The sequence below is a fragment of the Salvelinus sp. IW2-2015 genome, linkage group LG18 (genome assembly GCF_002910315.2).
Source record: "Salvelinus sp. IW2-2015 linkage group LG18, ASM291031v2, whole genome shotgun sequence".
NCBI classification, from domain to species: domain Eukaryota; kingdom Metazoa; phylum Chordata; class Actinopteri; order Salmoniformes; family Salmonidae; genus Salvelinus; species Salvelinus sp. IW2-2015.
Genome location: NC_036858.1, coordinates 39,942,858 through 39,961,152, shown reverse-complemented (window position 1 = coordinate 39,961,152; position 18,295 = coordinate 39,942,858). Strand labels below are relative to the sequence as shown.

At 41.1% G+C, this 18,295-nt stretch overlaps 1 protein-coding gene across 1 annotated transcript in view; it reads left to right on the top strand.

Moving 5' to 3' along the window:
• Window positions 1-18,295, top strand: part of LOC111977320 (receptor-type tyrosine-protein phosphatase epsilon-like) — a 69,224-nt gene that overhangs the window by 22,443 nt on the left and 28,486 nt on the right. The window contains exons 2-5 of the mRNA XM_024006697.2: window positions 5,000-5,308; window positions 13,852-13,923; window positions 17,179-17,273; window positions 17,817-17,890. Of these exons, the coding sequence (XP_023862465.2) occupies window positions 13,906-13,923; window positions 17,179-17,273; window positions 17,817-17,890 (187 nt within the window). The 5' untranslated portion in view covers window positions 5,000-5,308; window positions 13,852-13,905. The remainder of the gene's footprint in view (window positions 1-4,999; window positions 5,309-13,851; window positions 13,924-17,178; window positions 17,274-17,816; window positions 17,891-18,295) is intronic.

Sequence of the window (18,295 nt, the reverse complement as noted above, 5' to 3'; positions counted from 1 at the left end):
GCTTTGGCTCGAGGTGCTCAACCAGTCGGCGAAAGCCAACATCATCCACAACAGAGAACTGTTGATTGTCAAAGGCAATGAATTCCATTATCTTGGTGTTAAGGGATTTGTCTTTGAGTTGTCTCGCTGAAATGTTCTTACTCCTTTCAAATGACTGCTCGACTAGACTTGTTTAGTTGTTGGAAGTGTGCGCTTAGTATTTTTCTGCTTTTGTTCTGTGTATGCTTTTGTTCCGTGTCTGCTTTTGTTCTGCACTGTATTTTCGTGGTGTCATTATGTCATCTAACTACGTTATATACAGTTGAAGTCGGAAGTTTACATAAACGAGTTTTATGACTCACCTAAGTGTTTCAACCACTCCACAAATTTCTTGTTAACAAACTATAGTTTGGGTAAGTCGGTTAGGACATCTACTTTGTCATGACACAGTCATTTTTCCAACAATTGTTTACAGACAGATTATTTAACTTATAATTCACTGTATCACAATTCCAGTGGGTCAGAAGTTTACATACACTAAGTTGACTGTGCTTCAAACAGCTTGGAAAATTCCAGAAAATTATGTCATGACTTTAGAAGCTTCTGATAGGCTAATTTACATAATTTGAGTCAATTGGAGATTGACAGTACCTGTGAATGTATTTCAAAGCCTACCTTCACCTCAGTGCCTCTTTGCTTGACATCATCGGAAAATCAAAAGAAATCAGCCAAGACCTCAGAAAAAAAGTGTATACTCCACATGTCTTGTTCATCATTGGGAGCAATTTCCAAACACCTGAAGGTACCACGTTCATCTGTACAAACAATAGTAGCAAGTATAAAACCCATGGGACCACGCAGCCGTCATACTTCTGTCTCCTAGAGATGAACGTACTTTGGTGCGAAAAGTCCCAATCAATCCCAGAACAACAGCAAAGGACCTTGTGAATATGTTGGAGGAAACAGGTACAAAGTATCTATATCCACAGTAAAACAAGTCCTATATCGAATAAATTGAAACGCTGCCCAGCAAGGAAGAAGCCACTGTCCAAAACCGCCATAAAAAAGCCAGACTACGGTTTGCAACTGCACATGGGACAAAGATTGTACTTTTTGGAGAAATGTCCTCTGGTCTAATGAAACAAAAATAGAACTGTTTGGCATAATGACCATCGTTATGTTTGGAGGAAAAGGGGAGGCTTGCAAGCCGAAGCAACACATCCCATACGTGAAGCACAGGGTGGCAGCATCATGTTTGGGGTGCTTTGCTGCAGGAGGGACTGGTGCACTTCAAAATAGATGCATCACGAGGGAGGAAAATGATGTAGATATATTGAAACAAGATCTCAAGACATCAGTCAGGAAGTTAATGCTTGGTCGCAAATGGGTCTTCCAAGCATACTTCCAAAGTTTTGGCAAAATGGCTTAAGGACAACAAAGTCAAGGTATTGGACTGGCCATCACAAAGCCTGACCTCAATCCTATAGACATTTGTGGGCGAACTGAAAAAGCGTGTGCGAGCAAGGAGGCCTACAAACCTGACTCAGTTACACCAGCTCTGTCGGAGGAATGGGCCAAAATTCGGCCAACTTTTTTGTGGGAAGCTTGTGGAAGGCTACCTGAAACGTTTGACCTAAGTTAAACAATTTAAAGGCAAAGCTACCAACATACTAATTGAGTGTATGTAAACTTCTGACCCACTGGGAATGTGATGAAAGAAATAAAAGCTGAAATAAATAATTCTCTCTACTATTATTCTGACATTTCACATTCTTAAAATAAAGTGGTGATCCTAATTGACCTAAGACAGGGAATTTATACTCTGATTATGTCAGGATTGTGAAACTGAGTTTAAATGTTTTTGGCTAAGGTGTATGTAAACTTCTGACTTCAACTGTAGGTATGCACGTCAGCTTTGACATCGGTTTTGCACATCGGCTTTAAACTAGACATCGGGCCGATGCCGATGTTGGCATTTTTAGTTAATATTGTCCGTTTCCGATATGCTGACCGATATATCGTGCATCGCTAAAGTAAGCCAATGAACAGTGAAAGTCATGTACCATCAACAGGGATAATAGTTTGGGTAAGTCGGTTAGGACATCTACTTTGTGCATGACACAAGTCATTTTTCCAACAATTGTTTACAGACAGATTATTTCACTTATAATTCACTGTATCACAATTCCAGTGGGTCAGAAGTTTACATACACTAAGTTGACTGTGCCTTCAAACAGCTTGGAAAATTCCAGAAAATTATGTCATGACTTTAGAAGCTTCTGATAGGCTAATTTACATAATTTGAGTCAATTGGAGATTGACAGTACCTGTGAATGTATTTCAAAGCCTACCTTCAAACTCAGTGCCTCTTTGCTTGACATCATCGGAAAATCAAAAGAAATCAGCCAAGACCTCAGAAAAAAAAGTGTATACCTCCACATGTCTTGTTCATCATTGGGAGCAATTTCCAAACACCTGAAGGTACCACGTTCATCTGTACAAACAATAGTACGCAAGTATAAACACCATGGGACCACGCAGCCGTCATACCTTCTGTCTCCTAGAGATGAACGTACTTTGGTGCGAAAAGTCCCAATCAATCCCAGAACAACAGCAAAGGACCTTGTGAATATGTTGGAGGAAACAGGTACAAAAGTATCTATATCCACAGTAAAACAAGTCCTATATCGACATAAATTGAAACGCTGCCCAGCAAGGAAGAAGCCACTGCTCCAAAACCGCCATAAAAAAGCCAGACTACGGTTTGCAACTGCACATGGGGACAAAGATTGTACTTTTTGGAGAAATGTCCTCTGGTCTAATGAAACAAAAATAGAACTGTTTGGCCATAATGACCATCGTTATGTTTGGAGGAAAAAGGGGAGGCTTGCAAGCCGAGAGAACAGCATCCCAAACGTGAAGCACAAGGGTGGCAGCATCATGTTTGTGGGGGTGCTTTGCTGCAGGAGGGACTGGTGCACTTCACAAAATAGATGGCATCACGGGGAGGAAAATGATGTAGATATATGAAACAAACTTCAAGACATCAGTCGGAAGTTAATGCTTGGTCGCAAATGGGTCTTCAAGCATACTTCCAAAGTTTTGCAAAATGGCTTAAGCCAACAAAGTCAAGGTATTGGACTGGCCATCACAACGCCTGACCTCAATCCTATAGACATTTGTGGGCGAACTGAAAAAGCGTGTGGAGCAAGGAGGCCTACAAACCTGACTCAGTTACACCAGCTCTGTCGGGAGGAATGGGCCAAAATTCGGCCAACTTTTTTGTGGGAGCTTGTGGAAGGCTACCTGAAACGTTTGACCTAAGTTAAACAATTTAAAGGCAAAGCTACCAAATACTAATTGGAGTGTATGTAACTTCTCTGACCCACTGGGAATGTGATGAAAGAATAAAAGCTGACAATAAATATTCTCTCTTACTATTATTCTGACATTTCACATTCTTAAAATAAAGTGGTGATCCTAATTGACCTAAGACAGGGAATTTATACTCTGATTAAATGTCAGGAATTGTGAAACTGAGTTTAAATGTATTTGGCTAAGGTGTATGTAAACTTCTGACTTCAACTGTAGGTATGCACGTCAGCTTTGACATCGGTTTTGCACATCGGCTTTAAACTAGACATCGGGCCGATGCCYATGTTGGCATTTTTAGTTAATATTGTCCGTTTCCGATATGCTGACCGATATATCGTGCATCGCTAAAGTAAGCCAATGAACAGTGAAAGTCATGTACCATCAACAGGGATAAGTAACTGTTTGTATAATCTGTGTCAGCAGTTTTTGAATGTGATCATTATCATGTAACCCAATAGAAGCTCCTTATCTGTCCCAGGTTCTCGTCCATTATTTTGAATCAGTAGAAAACTGACATTGCACAATAGTTCTTCCCTTTTTCCTAGAGGCCCCATTTTCCCATCACAACTCTGTATGAGAAGGCTTCTCCAGCTAAGCTCACTGACTCACCTCTGCTCTGTCTCAGTGGCCGGGTGCTAACAATCTGGCTTTGTGTTTCCACTTGTGGGTAGAGGAGCTCTGGGGCTGGGAGAGCGAGAGGGAGTGAGTAGGCACTCAGTGCCATGCTTTTTCCTTCGTACACTGCTAGAGCCATAAAGTAACGCCACTGTCAATGCTTTGTTTTGGGCGCTCAGATTCCAAAATGCAACAATGTGTAGCAATACTTTGTCGTTTAGAGCACATTGGAATGAAATACTGTCAATTCCAAATATGTAATGAACTGGATGTGTTTTGTGTAGATGCCATAATAAAAACAGCATTGTACTGTATATGTGTTTTGCTTGGCTGTCATGTAAAACATTTTTAGTATTCAATGTTTCTATTGTTGAGAGATAGCATAACTGATTGTCTATTCCTCACTCTGTTCTGAAATTCTGCCGTGGGTGGGATTAGATTGCATGCTTAGCGATTTAATAGCTCTTGAAATTTTCATATTTTGCTTTTCTACACTGTGTGGGCTAGAACAAAGGGGTTTGTCTCAGTGCAGACAAAGGAACAGAATAACACACACATGCACACATGCACACGCACACGCGCACACACACACTCACTCGTGACTGTGAACACTACACCACTTCTCTTTCTTTCTCTCTCTTTTCCTCTCTCTATCCTCGACCCTCCCTTCTCTCACCCACACAGTCTAGCATAGTACAATCTCTCTCTACGGTACAGTTCACTCAATCAGACACCCACTCCTGGTGTACACAGGAAGTAGCTTTATTAGTTTGTTCATCTCTTTTATGAAGACTTTTCCTCTGAGTCAGGCCCAAACAATGAGCAAGAGAAACATGTATTTTGACTGACAAGCAAACAGTGGAGTCRAGGTCATGACTGTATTCATGGAATTCCCTGGTCTTTTTAAAGCTATTTTGAATGTACTATATCTGGGGGTGTCACCATAGTAAGGAGGCAATAAGGTTTGCTATAGCCACTTCAATAGCAGCAACCATGGTCCAACCTTTTCTCTTGTCTTCTCTTTCTTCAGGTGGTATGTGTTTATGGAGATCACTGAGCTCGAGACGACTTTTAAACCGTGTTTAAACCGTGACCTGAAACTTGGAAGTACCCTGAAACCCAGCCCACTGGACCTTAGCTACAGGAACAAAGTGTGTCCTGATCACAACCAATACTTCCCCGGCCAGTTCCACCAGACCCTGTTCCTCTGAGACTATGTGAATGTGGACTGTGTTATGGGTACAGAACCCCAAGGGCCCAGTCAGGAAAAGAATKAGACTTTCAGGTTGCTATGGACTATTGGATCAACTCCTGAATCCTGTCAGCTCTGCTTGGAACTGTGAGTAAACCCTGAGTCAATTTCATTTAAACTCAATCAATTTAGGGAATCAATCTAAATGTCATCTATTAATGCAAAGGGCCCCTTGTTTTCAATTAGGAATTCAATTCTTGAATTTACCCTGTTGACCCTTACCATTCTTCCGACACAGTGATATAGGAGATTACAAAAACAAGATTATGGTACAGCTTCAATGTCAGTGCATATGATACTGTGACGACTTGTGTGTATGGATAAGCTTAGCGCATGTTGGCTGAAAGCAAATCCCATAACAGAGGCTCGATACAGTATCATGCTTTTGAACATGCAAAAATATTCAACCTTCCATCATCCTACAACAAAGGAAACATCAGTTTGTGTCAACTAGCCATTATAGCATATAGTGGTGATTGTGATATTTGTCTGTAGCATGGCCTGCTTCTTACCAGTGAAGCCATCCTTCCCTCTAGTACTGTTGCTGTTTGTCTGATAGGGAAGTTTCCCATTATGGCTGCTAATGCTTTACCCAGGGCCCAGACATGTATCTTTTCCAGCCTCTCATCTCTTCTCATCCTCTCCTCTGTTCACCCGCTCTTCTGACATGTATTTGTTTTGCACTTCCACTGACTGCTCCAGCCAGGCAGCCATGCTGCTGAATGTGTTTGGGTGTTGCTTTCCACTGTCTTTATTGTTTCTCTCCTTGTAAAAAATAAATAAATGCTTTTAGGTTTTATTGATTCATGGAGAAATCTGAAGTTAAATGGATGTGGATTGGGTTGCCACATGAAGATTAATGTTTCATAAGACAAATGGTACACTATTTTAAATGTTTTTATTTATCTAGGCAAGTCAGGAAAGAACAAATTCTTATTTACAATGACTGCCTAGCCTGGCCAATTGTGCACTGCCCTATGGGTCTCCCAATCACGGACGGATGTGATGCAGCCTGGATTAAAACCAGGTACTGCAGTGACGCCTCTTCCACTGAGATGCAGTGTCTTAGACCTCTGCGACACTCGGGAGCCACTAGTCTGGCCAATCTGATGAAATGTCTTTGAAATTGGAGACAAGGAAAGATTTCAAGGGCTGTAAATGGATTGCTGTATTTTGGATGCCTTTTTTATGCTTGGATACAATTTTGCAATCCATGTATGTTTGCACCATGTCCATTGGTAAAGAACGTACACAAAACATATTTCCATGCTCGCTGATACAGTATACATTGTGCTCTGACATTGGAACCCGTAAGATATGTTTTAACAATGTATAAACCATACATTTTTTTATCCATGGCTCATTCATTACTGTGTGCCCTTTAGCTGGGTTCATCTGGGTTCTTGTCAGGTTGTATACCATAACGTTTTTCTTTACCCACATGTCAGAGTGGATATTTTGGTAACAATGTACAATTAGGAATTCAAATGCATACTCTTCATCAGATGAAAGCGGCATTCAGTTATACGTGTGTGTGTGTGTGTGTGTGTGTGTGTGTGTGTGTGTGTGTGTGTGTGTGGTGTGTGGTGTTGTGTGGTGTGTGTGGTGGTGTGTGTGTGTGTGTGTGTGTGTGTGTGTGTGTGTGTGTGTGTGTTGTGTGTGTTGTGGTGGTAGAATAAAATAGCTTTCAGGGCTTACTGAAGTAAAGTAACAATGAACATTAGGATTTTCCACTCAGGGTTATGGCTGGGATTAATATTTACCCACCTATAACCATCAGTGTTGCTGACGGTCAAACTAGATCAGAGGGGATTCATCACATTTAAACAGTTACTTTCACTTCATTTGACACACATACAGTACCAGTCAAAAGTTTGGACACATCTGCTCATTCAAGGGTTTTCCTTTATTTTTACTATTTTCTAAATTGTAGAATAATAATAGTAAAGCCATCAAAACTATGAAATAACACATATGGAATCATGTAGTAACCAAAAAAGTGTTCAACAAATCAAAATATATCTTATATTTTACATTCTTCAAAGTAGCCACCATTTACCTTGATGACAGCTTTGCACACTCTTGGCATTCTCTCAACCAGCTTCACCTGGAATGCTTTTCCAACAGTCTTGAAGGAGTTCCCACATATGTTACTCACCACCTGGATTCGGTCTTATGTAGCGAAATTGTGCTTTTTACATTGGGTAAAAGTAGAGACTCATAGCTACGAAATGTTATATCATACACTGCATTTGAGGAACAATGGGAAAGTAATTCTGCTTTGAAAGTTGATCAACATGTAAACACACTTTTGAGAAAATCGCCTTTGAATGTTTTGGTATCTAGTGAAGAGCTCTGCTTTGTCTACACCCATTCAGCATCGTTCACACCCTCTTAAGCTTTAGCCCCACCCATCTTGTTTCGCTCTTGGAGCGCACACTTGACGCTCTGGCCGATGATTTGTTTACTTCTGGATAACATGAAAACAGCCTAACCAGCTCTGCTGGCAACAATTTCATTACACTTTTTGCAGATGTTTACTGACATAGGTCATATTCAATGGGTGTAGTACACACGTCATGTAACATTAGCTAACGAGCCAGCCAGCTAACGCTAGCCTGTTAAACAACAATGAACAAAGTGCCAACCCCGCTAACATTAGACTCTAACTAGAAAAGCAAACTGCTCTGGCAAACAAGTAATAACGTCCGCTAGGTAGCCAGCTAACGTTAGCTAGCTAGCTAACAGTACACTTCAGCTTAAGACATATAGCTAGCTAGCTAGCTAGCTAGCTAGGTAAACAATGAACCTAGACAGGTAAACAACGTTTAAGATCACACATGTCACGTAACGTTAGCTAACAAGCCAGCCAGCTAACGTTAGCTAGTTAAACAACAATGAACAAAGTGGCAACAATGCCACAGCGCTAGGAGCTAACCAACCAGGTCCAATGTTAGCTAGCTAACATTAGGCTCTAACTAGAAAAGCAAACGGCTCTGGGAAACAAATAATAATGTACTGCTAGCTAGCTAACAGTACACTTGAGCTTGAAATGAAACCACTTTCTGTTAAAATTAGAAACGTGTAATATATGAAAATGTAGCTAGCTCACGCTAGACTATCTTGTCTGCATACATCAACATGCATCATGGACGTGTCTCCCTGTCAGGAATGCTATACCACGGTTGCCCTTAGTTTAAACATGTAATCCGGACACAGGTGTTTTCTCCATCTCTTTAGCTATCATACTCTAATTCCACTGATTTCAAAATGTGTTCCTCCAGAAAATGGAGAGCAACACTTATGCAGCTCCACTACACAATACATTTTTWAAAAAGCAGCGTTTGACAGGTTTACCAAGACAGACTGACCAGCTCAAATAAACAGACCGCTTCAATATGGCAGACCAATCCGAACTCCTCTCTCGGCATGTCCAGCCCACTCATTATCTCAGCCAATCATGGCTATTGGGAAGGTTGCTTGCTTTTTCTGTGGCTTAACCAACAAGGCTCGTAATTTAACAGATGTCATACAAGTTTGTTATTAAGGCACATGAAAGTTCACATGTTCGAGAAGACATTTCTTCCCAAAGAATATTTTGACCCAAAAATATTTTTGAGCACTTGTTGGCTGATTTTCCTGATTTCCTGATTTTCCACTCTGCGGTCCAACTCATCCCAAATCATCTCAATTGGGTTGCTGTTGGGTGATTGTGGAGGCCAGGTCATCTGATGCAGGACTCCGTCACTCTCCTRCTTGATCAAATAGCCCTTACACAACCTGGAGGTGTGTTTGTGTCATTGTCCTGTTGAAAAACATAATGATAGTCCCACTAAGCAGAGACCAGATGGGATAGGGTATTGCTGCAGAATGCTGTGGTAGGTGTGCTGGTTAAGTGTCCCTTGACTTCTAAACAAATCACATACAGTGTCACCAGCAAAGCACCCCCACACCATCACACCCCCTCCTCCTTGCTTCACTGTGGGAACCATACATACATAAATAATCCGTTCACCTACTCTGCGTCTCACAAACAGACGMCGGTTGGAACCAAAAATCAAAAGTACAGATTTCCACTGGTCTAATGTCCATTGCTCGTGTTTCTTGGCCCAAGCAAGTCTCTTCTTCTTATTGGTGTCCTTTTGTAGTGGTTTCTTTGCATCACTTTGACCATGTAGGCCTGATTCACGGAGTCTCCTCTGAACAGTTGATGTTTAGATGTGTCTCTTACTCTGTGATGCATTTACAGTGTCAAGAAAAAGTATGTGAACCCTTTGGAATTACCTGAATTTCTGCATCAATTTGACATAAKATTTCACAACAGTAAATYAACACAGTGTCCTTAAACTAATAACACACAAATGATTGTATTTTTRTTGTCTATTTTGAATACATCATTTAAACATTCACACTGTAGGTTGGAAAATGTATGTGAACCRCTAGGCTAATGACTTCTCTAAAGCTAATTGGAGTCAGGAGTCAACTAACCTGGAGTCAAAACAATGAGACGAGTTTGGAGATTTTGGTTGGAGCTGCCCTGCCCCATAAAAAAACACTCACACAATTTGACTTTGCTATTCACAAGAAGCATTGCCTGATGAATCATGCCTCGAACAAAAGAGAAGACCTAAGATTAAGAATGGTTGCCTTGCATAAAGCTGGGAAGTTTTACAAAAGTATCTCTGAAAGACAAATTATAAATGGAGAAATTTCAGCACCGTTGCTAATCTCCCTAGGAGTGGCCYTCCTGCAAAGATGACTGCAAGAGCACAGCACAGAAGGCTCAATGAGTTTAAGAAGAATCCTATAGAGTGTCAGCTAAAGACTTACASAAATCTCTGGAAGATGCTAACATCTCTGGTGACGAGTCTACAATCCGTAAAACGCTAAACAAMAATTATGTTAATGGYAGGATGCCATGGAAGAAGCCACGGCTGTCCAAAAAAACATTGCTGCACGTCTGAAGTTCGCAAAATAGCACCTGGATGTTCCACAGTGCTACTGGCAAAATATTCTTTGGACAAATTAAACTAAAGTTGTGTTGTTTGTAAGGAACACACAACACTATGTGTGYAGAAAAAAAGGCACAGCACAGCACACCAAAATCAAAACCTCATCCCAACTGTAAACTATGGTGGAGAGAGCATCATGGTTTGGCGCTGCTTTGCTGCCTCAGGGCCTGGACAGCTTGCTATCATCGATGGAAAAATGTATTCCCAAGTTTATCAAGACATTTTGCAGGAGAATGTAKGGTTATCTGTCTGCCAATTGAAGCTCTACAGAAGTTAGGTGATGCAACAGGACAACAACCCAAAAGACAGAAGTAAATCAACAACAGAATGGCTTYAACAGAAGAWAATACGCCTTCTGGAGTGMCCCAGTCAGTCCTGACCTCAACCCGATTCAGATGCTGTGGCATGACCTCAAGAGAGCAGTTCACACCAGACATCCCAAGAATATTGTGGAACTGAAACAGTTTTGTAAAGAGGAATGGTCAAATTCCTCCAGACCGTTGTGCAGGTCTGATCCGCAACTACAGAAAATGTTTGGTTGAGGTTATTGCTGCCAAAGGAGGGTCAACCTGTTATTAAATTCAAGGGTTCACATACTTTTCCCAACCTGCACTGTGAATGTTTACACAGTCTGTTCAATAAAGACGTGAAAAAGTATAATTGTTTMTTTGTTATTAGTTTAAGCAGGATGTGTTTGTCTATTGTTGTGACTTAGACTTAATTTATGCAGAAATCCAGGTAATTCTTAAGGGTTCACATACTTTTTCTTGCCACTGTATTTGGGCTGCAATTTCTGAGGCTGGTAACTCTAATGAACTTATCCTCTGCAGCAGAGGTAACTCTGGGTCTTCCTTTCCTGTGGCAGTCCTCAAAAGAGCCAGTTCCATTATAGCGCTTGATGGTTTTTACGACTGCACTTGAAGAAACTTGAACAATTCTTGAAATTTTCCGCATTGACTGACCTTCATGTCTTAAAGTAATGATGGACTGTCGTTTCTCTTTGCTTATTTGAGCTGTTCWTGCCATAATATGGACTTGGTCTTTTACCAAATAGGGCTATCTTCTGTATACCACCCCTACTTTGTCACAACACAACTGATTGGCTCAAATGCATTAGGAAGGAAAGACATTCCACACATTAATTAAGAAGGCACACCTGTTAATTGAAATGCATTCCAGGTGACTACCTCATAAAGCTGGTTGAGAGAATGCCAAGAGTGTGCAAAGTTGTCATCAAGGCAAAGGGTGGCTACTTTGAAGAATCTCAAATCTAAAATATATTTTTTATACTTTCTTCGTTACTACATGATTCCATTTCATAGTTTTGATTCCTTCACTATTATTCTACAATGTAGAAAATAATACAAATGGAATGAGTAGGTTTGTCCAAACTTTTGACTGGTACTGTGGAGAGAGAGACAGAGAGAGAGTGAGAGAGAGAAGTGAATGCAGTGAATGCACCGAGAGAAAGCATGCAGGGCATTCTACACCATTAAAAAACTAATTCTAATTGAAATACCTATTAAAATTTGGCTAAAACTAATTGAATGTGTTATTGAACTAATTGCACTTCATGGCAGCGAGGTGTGGGGTCCACTTGCAAAACAATATTTCACCCAATGGYACAAACACCCTATTGACACCCTGCATGCAGAGTTCTGTAAGATTCTCTTACATGTCTAGAGGAAAACTACAAACAATGCATGCAGGGCAGAATTAGGCCAAAATCCACTCGTAATAAAAGCTCAAAAAAGAGCAATAAAGTTTTGGAAACATCTAAAATACAGTGACCCCCTCTCATACCGGACAATTTACATTGACCCCACCCCCCCCCTTGTACACTGCTGCTACTCGCTGTTTGTTTGTTACCTATGCATAGTCATACTTTTTATTATTACTTTTTATTTTAGCCTACTTGGTAAATATTTTCTTCTTCTTGAACTGCACTGTTGGTTAAGGGCTTGTAAGTAAGCATTTCACGGTAAAGTCTACACTTGTTGTATTCGGCGCATGTGGCAAATAAAGTTTGATTTGATATCATTACCAAGCCCTGCAATGCCAAGAGCTGAGCAAAGAAAAGAGTCCCCACATCCAGCTGGTCCAGAACATCCAGTCCATCAGATCAAAACAAATTACAACATAGTCAAAACAAAACTACAGTACTTATTGGGAAACACAAGCACAAAGCAAAATCCAGTGCTATCTGGCCCTAAATCGACTYTACACCGTGGCAAACTATTTGACCATAGTTACTGATCAAAACCTTAGAAAAACCTTGACAAAGTACAGGCTCAGTGAGCACAGCCTTGCCATTGAGATGGTTAGACACTGTTGGGGGGAGGATGCAGAGAGCTGTGGGTTGGCAGCGCACTACATTTCTGCCTGTCATAAGATGAGGGACAGTGTCTGACAGACCAACCAACCTGCACATGTCCTCTATGCTTATTGTTARTGTTTAATGAATGGTTATTTTGACCCTTGGTTATTGGTGTTACTGTTGTCCCTTTGACAACATTGATTATTATTATGAATTATGTTAATATTGTAAATCTCCAAAGTACACTTTGGCAATATGTACATTGTTACGTCATGCCAATAAAGCAAATGTAATTGAATTGAAAGAGAGAGAGATAAAGAGATATTATTATTAACAATGGCAGTATTAATGATTATATATATGCCATACAGCTTTTTCTGACTTTAACAGAGAATAAAGTCGTGCTCTCAAGTCTGCCCATGGATAAAACTCTTAACAGTAACTGTACTCTGGTTTAATACAGCCTATGTATCCTTGTAGTGCCTTCAGGCTGCATAGAGTGACTCAATGGTAACAGGAGATTCCTCATCCTTCAAAGTGATTGTTCCGAGAAAAGGATATTTCTCATTTCGGTTTTCACTGTTTCTCGCTCCCTCCTATCCAAGCGCTGCTCATTGCTATGTGAGATGTACATCTCTTGAGCTTATGTTTAGCTTTGCTCCAGTCTGTCTAGGACCACAGGGGATCTGGTTTCTGTTGTCTATGAGATAATGCTGCCTGTTTGGACATTGATATGTGTATTTTAGGGATATGAGGTCAGAGGAGATGCACCATGCTGCTAAGTGGATATGCTCGGACAGGACAGGAAACTGATAGGCTATAAGGAGTTACAGAATCATACAGTCAGAGGGCCTGGCATCATCCTCTTATTTACACTGACAACACTGACATCGTCAGGCCAAAATTGGTTTGTATCGTGGGCGCCCTCTAGTGGAATTTAGTTAGTGTTTTTTTTTTTTTACAGCATTCAAATCCAATCAAATCAAAGTTTATTTGTCACGTGCGCCGAATACAACAATAGACCTTACAGTGAAATGCTTACTTACAGGCTCTAACCAATGGTGCGGGAAAAAAGGTATGCGTGTGTGTGTGTGTGTGTAGGTAAGTAAAGAAATAAAACAACAGTAAAAAGACATTTGAAAAAAGAGTAGCAGGGCTATATACAGACACCTGTTAGTCAGGCTTATTGAGGTAGTATGTACATGTAGGTATCGTTAAAGTGACTATGCATATACGATGAACAGAGAGTAGCAGAAGCGTAAAAAACATGTATTCACTCATGTTCTGTTTTATCTCCACAGTCACAATGGTGTTGTTTCTGACTGCAACTATAATAACCTTGAATAACTCCTCTCATGAGAACCAGACTACAGGTAAGTAACTTTCATACGAATAGGGAATCAAACAGGGCCTCGTTTCCCAGTTGCGATGTAATTTAAGCATTTCGATGATCTTACCGGATGCATCGTTATTTACGAGTCAACTTTTTAAGTGTTTCCCAAACAAGCATGTAGAGAGAACGTTCGTTAAGTGCAACGTTAGAACATCTGTCGATACTGATGGGATCGAAAGAAAATCAGCGCTGCTCTCGGATCAGTTTTCTCCATTCAAATCTTACCTTAGCATTATAATTATTCCACAATACTAACGACAGATCAGCTCCTAGAGATATATTACCACTTATGGCTGCAGATATAGAGGCGGCTTATTCTAAATGCTGAACCTATCATTTTAGTATTTATTAGGATCCCCATTAGCTGCTGCTAAGGCTTTGTGTGTGTGTCTGCATTGTGCTGTGAGGTGTTGTTTTGTCATTTTTTTTTTTCTTATCTTACTGCTCGCTTGAGAGTTACTTAATGTGGAAGAGAGTTACATGTAGTACAGTGCATTTCTCAGAGTCTGTTCTGGACTTGGGGACTGTGACCCAAAAGGGTTCTACCTGGAACCAAAAAGGGTTCTCATATGGGGACAGCCAAAGAACCCTTTTGGTACCCTTTTTTCTAAGAATGTGGGTGTCTGAGCTGTGTGTTACCAGTTCGTACAGACAGTTCAGTGCTTTCAACACATCAATACCTCTCACAAAGACAAGTAGTGATACAGTCAATCTCTCCTCTACTTTGAGCCAAAAGATTGACATGCATGTTATTGATATTAGCCCTCCGAGTACATCTAGCCCTTCCTGCAGTCAAAATACCAAATCGCCATCTAGTGGCCTCATTGGTGGAATGCAATTAATATTTGTCATAATTCAATAAACATAAATTCAAAAAACCTTCCAAAAACCCGGTCTTTCTATATCAAACAAATTTGTAGGGTTGAATATTAACTATAATGAACTTATCCTCTGCAGCAGAGGTAACTCTGGGTCTTCCATTCCTGTGGTGGTCATCATGAGGCAGTTTCATTATTGTGCTTGATGTTTTTTGCGACTGCACTTGAAGAAACTTTCAAAGTTCTTGATTTTTTTCATTGACTGATTTTCATGTCATAAAGTATTGATGGACTGTCGTTTCTCTTTGCTTATTTGAGCTCTTCTTGCCATCATATGGACTTGGTCTTTAACCAAATAGGGCTATCGTATGTATACCACCCTACCTTGTCACAACACAACTGATTGGCTCAAACACATTAAGAAGGAAAGAAATTCCACAAATTAACTTTTAACAAGGTACACCTGTTAATTGAAATGCATTCCAGTTGACTACCTCATTAAGCTGATTGAACGAATGCCAATAGTGTGCAAAGCTGTCATCAAGGTAAAGGGTGGCTACTTTGAAGAATCTCAAATATAAATTACATTTGATTTGTTTAACACTTTTCTGGTTACGACATGGGTCCATATGTATTATTTCATATAATACATATTATATGATGTCTTCACTATTGTTCTGCAATGTAGAAAATAGAAAAAATTAAGTTAAAACCTGGAATGATGACCGAATACAAACAGTGTAGCTATTCCCTCCGCAAGGCAATCAAACAAGCTAAGTCCCAGTATAGAGACAAAGTAGAGTCGCAATTCAACAGCTCAGACACAAGCTGTTGAATTGCGCTGTTGAATTGCGACTCTACTTTGTCTCTATACTGGGACTTAGCTTGTTTGATTGCCTTGCGGAGGGAATAGCTACACTGTTTGTATTCGGTCARGTTTCCGGTCACCTTGCCCTGGTTAAAAGCAGTGGTTCGCGCTTTCAGTTTCACGCGAATGCTGCCATCAATCCACGGTTTCTGGTTTGGGAATGTTTTAATCGTTGCTGTGGGTACGACATCGTCAATGCACTTTCTAATGAACTCGCTCACCGAATCAGCGTATTCGTCAATGTTGTTGTTGGACGCAATGCGGAACATATCCCAATCCACGTGATCGAAGCAGTCTTGAAGCGTGGAATCAGATTGGTCGGACCAGCGTTGAACAGACCTGAGCGTGGGAGCTTGCTGTTTTAGTTTCTGTTTGTAGGCTGGAAGCAACAAAATGGAGTCGTGGTCAGCTTTTCTGAAAGGAGGGCGGGGGAGGGCCTTATATGCGTCGCSGAAGTTAGTATAACAATGATCCAAGGTTTTACCAGCCCTGGTAGCACAATCGATATGCTGATAGAATTTAGGGAGTTTTGTTTTCAGATTAGCCTTGCTACGATGAATGCAGCATCAGGATGCAGCATCAGGGTGTGTCCCCCTCAGGGACATTGGCGAGTAATATGCTAGGGAGTGGAGCGCGATGTGCCCGTCTCCGAAGCCTGACCAGGAGACCGCTTCGTTTGCCCCTTTTACGGCGTCGCACAGGGTCGCCGGCTGGGATCAGATCCATTGTATTGGGTGGAAGGCAAAACACAGGATCCGCTTCGGGAGAGTCATATTCCTGGTTGTAACGATGGTGAGTTGACGTTGCTCTTATATTCAGTAGTTCCTCCCGACTGTATGTAATGAAACCTAAGATTACCTGGGGTACAAGTAAGGAATAACACAGAAAATACTGCAATTTTCCTAGGAACGCGAAGCGAGGCGGCCATCTCGGTCGGCGCCGGAAGTAGATCATGAAATATATTGAGGAAAACATTACAGCCACCACCCTAGAATTAGCAAAATAGAATTCAATGGAATGAACATAAAATGTATGTTAATGCGATTGAAATATATAGGCCTACCTGCCCTATAATGTATTTATCTTTTGCAGTCATCTACATTTTCATTTGAAGCATCATTTTATTATTTGCTTGTATTTGTAGTCAACTTCGTTAGAGACAGAATAGCTCTTGATTCTGTGTTTAGCGTATATCTTCTGTGTATGAAGTGATGCGGAAGGGGGGAAAAAGCATCTGAGGACGCACTTAGCTGTTCTACGAGTGGTCTGAGGCAGTCGGTAAATAAAAAGCGTTTAAGTGCATCTTTAGAACTATGATTTTGGGAAACTCGGCTACTAAAGATGGTTCTAGCGATGAGCTTAACGCTATGAAGGCTCTGGGAAACGAGGCCCAGAACAATCAGCATACATTAACTTGATCCTAAATGTAAACAATTGTTAGACATGCACAGTGCAATTATCTATTTAAATGGGTGCATATAGATGTGAAAATATTGACAACACTTGTCTGTGTAGTATACAAAATAATATATTTATCTTTGTTTCCCAGAAAACCCACCCCCAGGGTGCCCATGTACTTTCCTCTATGCTGGTCATCTCTCTTCTTCTCATCATCATCGTTCTCCCAACAGTATACTTCCTAAGGTAACAAACACTGGGTGATTTCACCTCACCCCCATCCTTTCCTTTATCATCAGCCCAGCCCACCCCCACATTGTGTGTGTGTGTGTGTGTGTGTGTGTGTGTGTGTGTGTGTGTGTGTGTGTGTGTGTGTGTGTGTGTGTGTGTGTGTGTGTGTGTGTGTGTGTGTGTGTGTGTGTGTGTGTGGTGGTGTGTGGGTGTGTGTGTGTGTGTGTGTGTGTGTGTGTGTGTGTGTGTTGAAAGTGTTCCAACAACTGCTCTTCCAGTAAAACAGAAAACAAATGCCTAGCTGGGTCATATTATACCATGCTCTCTGACTCACTCAGTCACTCAGTCAACTCAGTCACTCAGTCAACTCTTCTCTCAGTGGTGAGGATACTCTGTGCTTCTCATGAGAAAGAACAGCTTTCAGTACAGATGGTGGGTTTCTATTTATTCTGACTTGTTGAGCTGAAATATTATCTTTCATCGGTTATGGTCGGATAACGTTTTAGTTCTTTCCTCTTTTGTTTCCTTTTCCTCTTCTCTGTCACACTCTCTGGTTAGGTTTAGGAACCACAGGAAGGTTCTTGTCACCTCAGTTGATAAGAAGATTCCAAATGGCTTCTTGGAAGATCAAGGTACGTCTCACAACTTCACTTTTCCACATACATCTTATGTGTAGGACTGTTGCGGTAACCGTATTACCGCCACACCGGAGTCTTGACCACAGTAAAATTCCACTTGACCATTGACTCACAGTAATCGCCTCTTATGCACTCTAGCCATGCGTTAGTAGTACTCAACTCGCTAACGATCATCGGGTTCTAATGGCCTGGTACTCAGGGCTGTATTGTCATCTGACATCAACGCAAATGCAATTGAAAATCACATCAAACACTTATCATCAAAAGAGTATGTGCTTTTGGGCCCCGGGTGCATCGCAGTGCTAGCTGCGCCACCAGAGTCTCTGGGTTCGCACCTGTCGCAGCCGACCGCGACCGGGAGGTCCGTGGGGCGACGCACAATTGGGCTAGCGTCGTCCG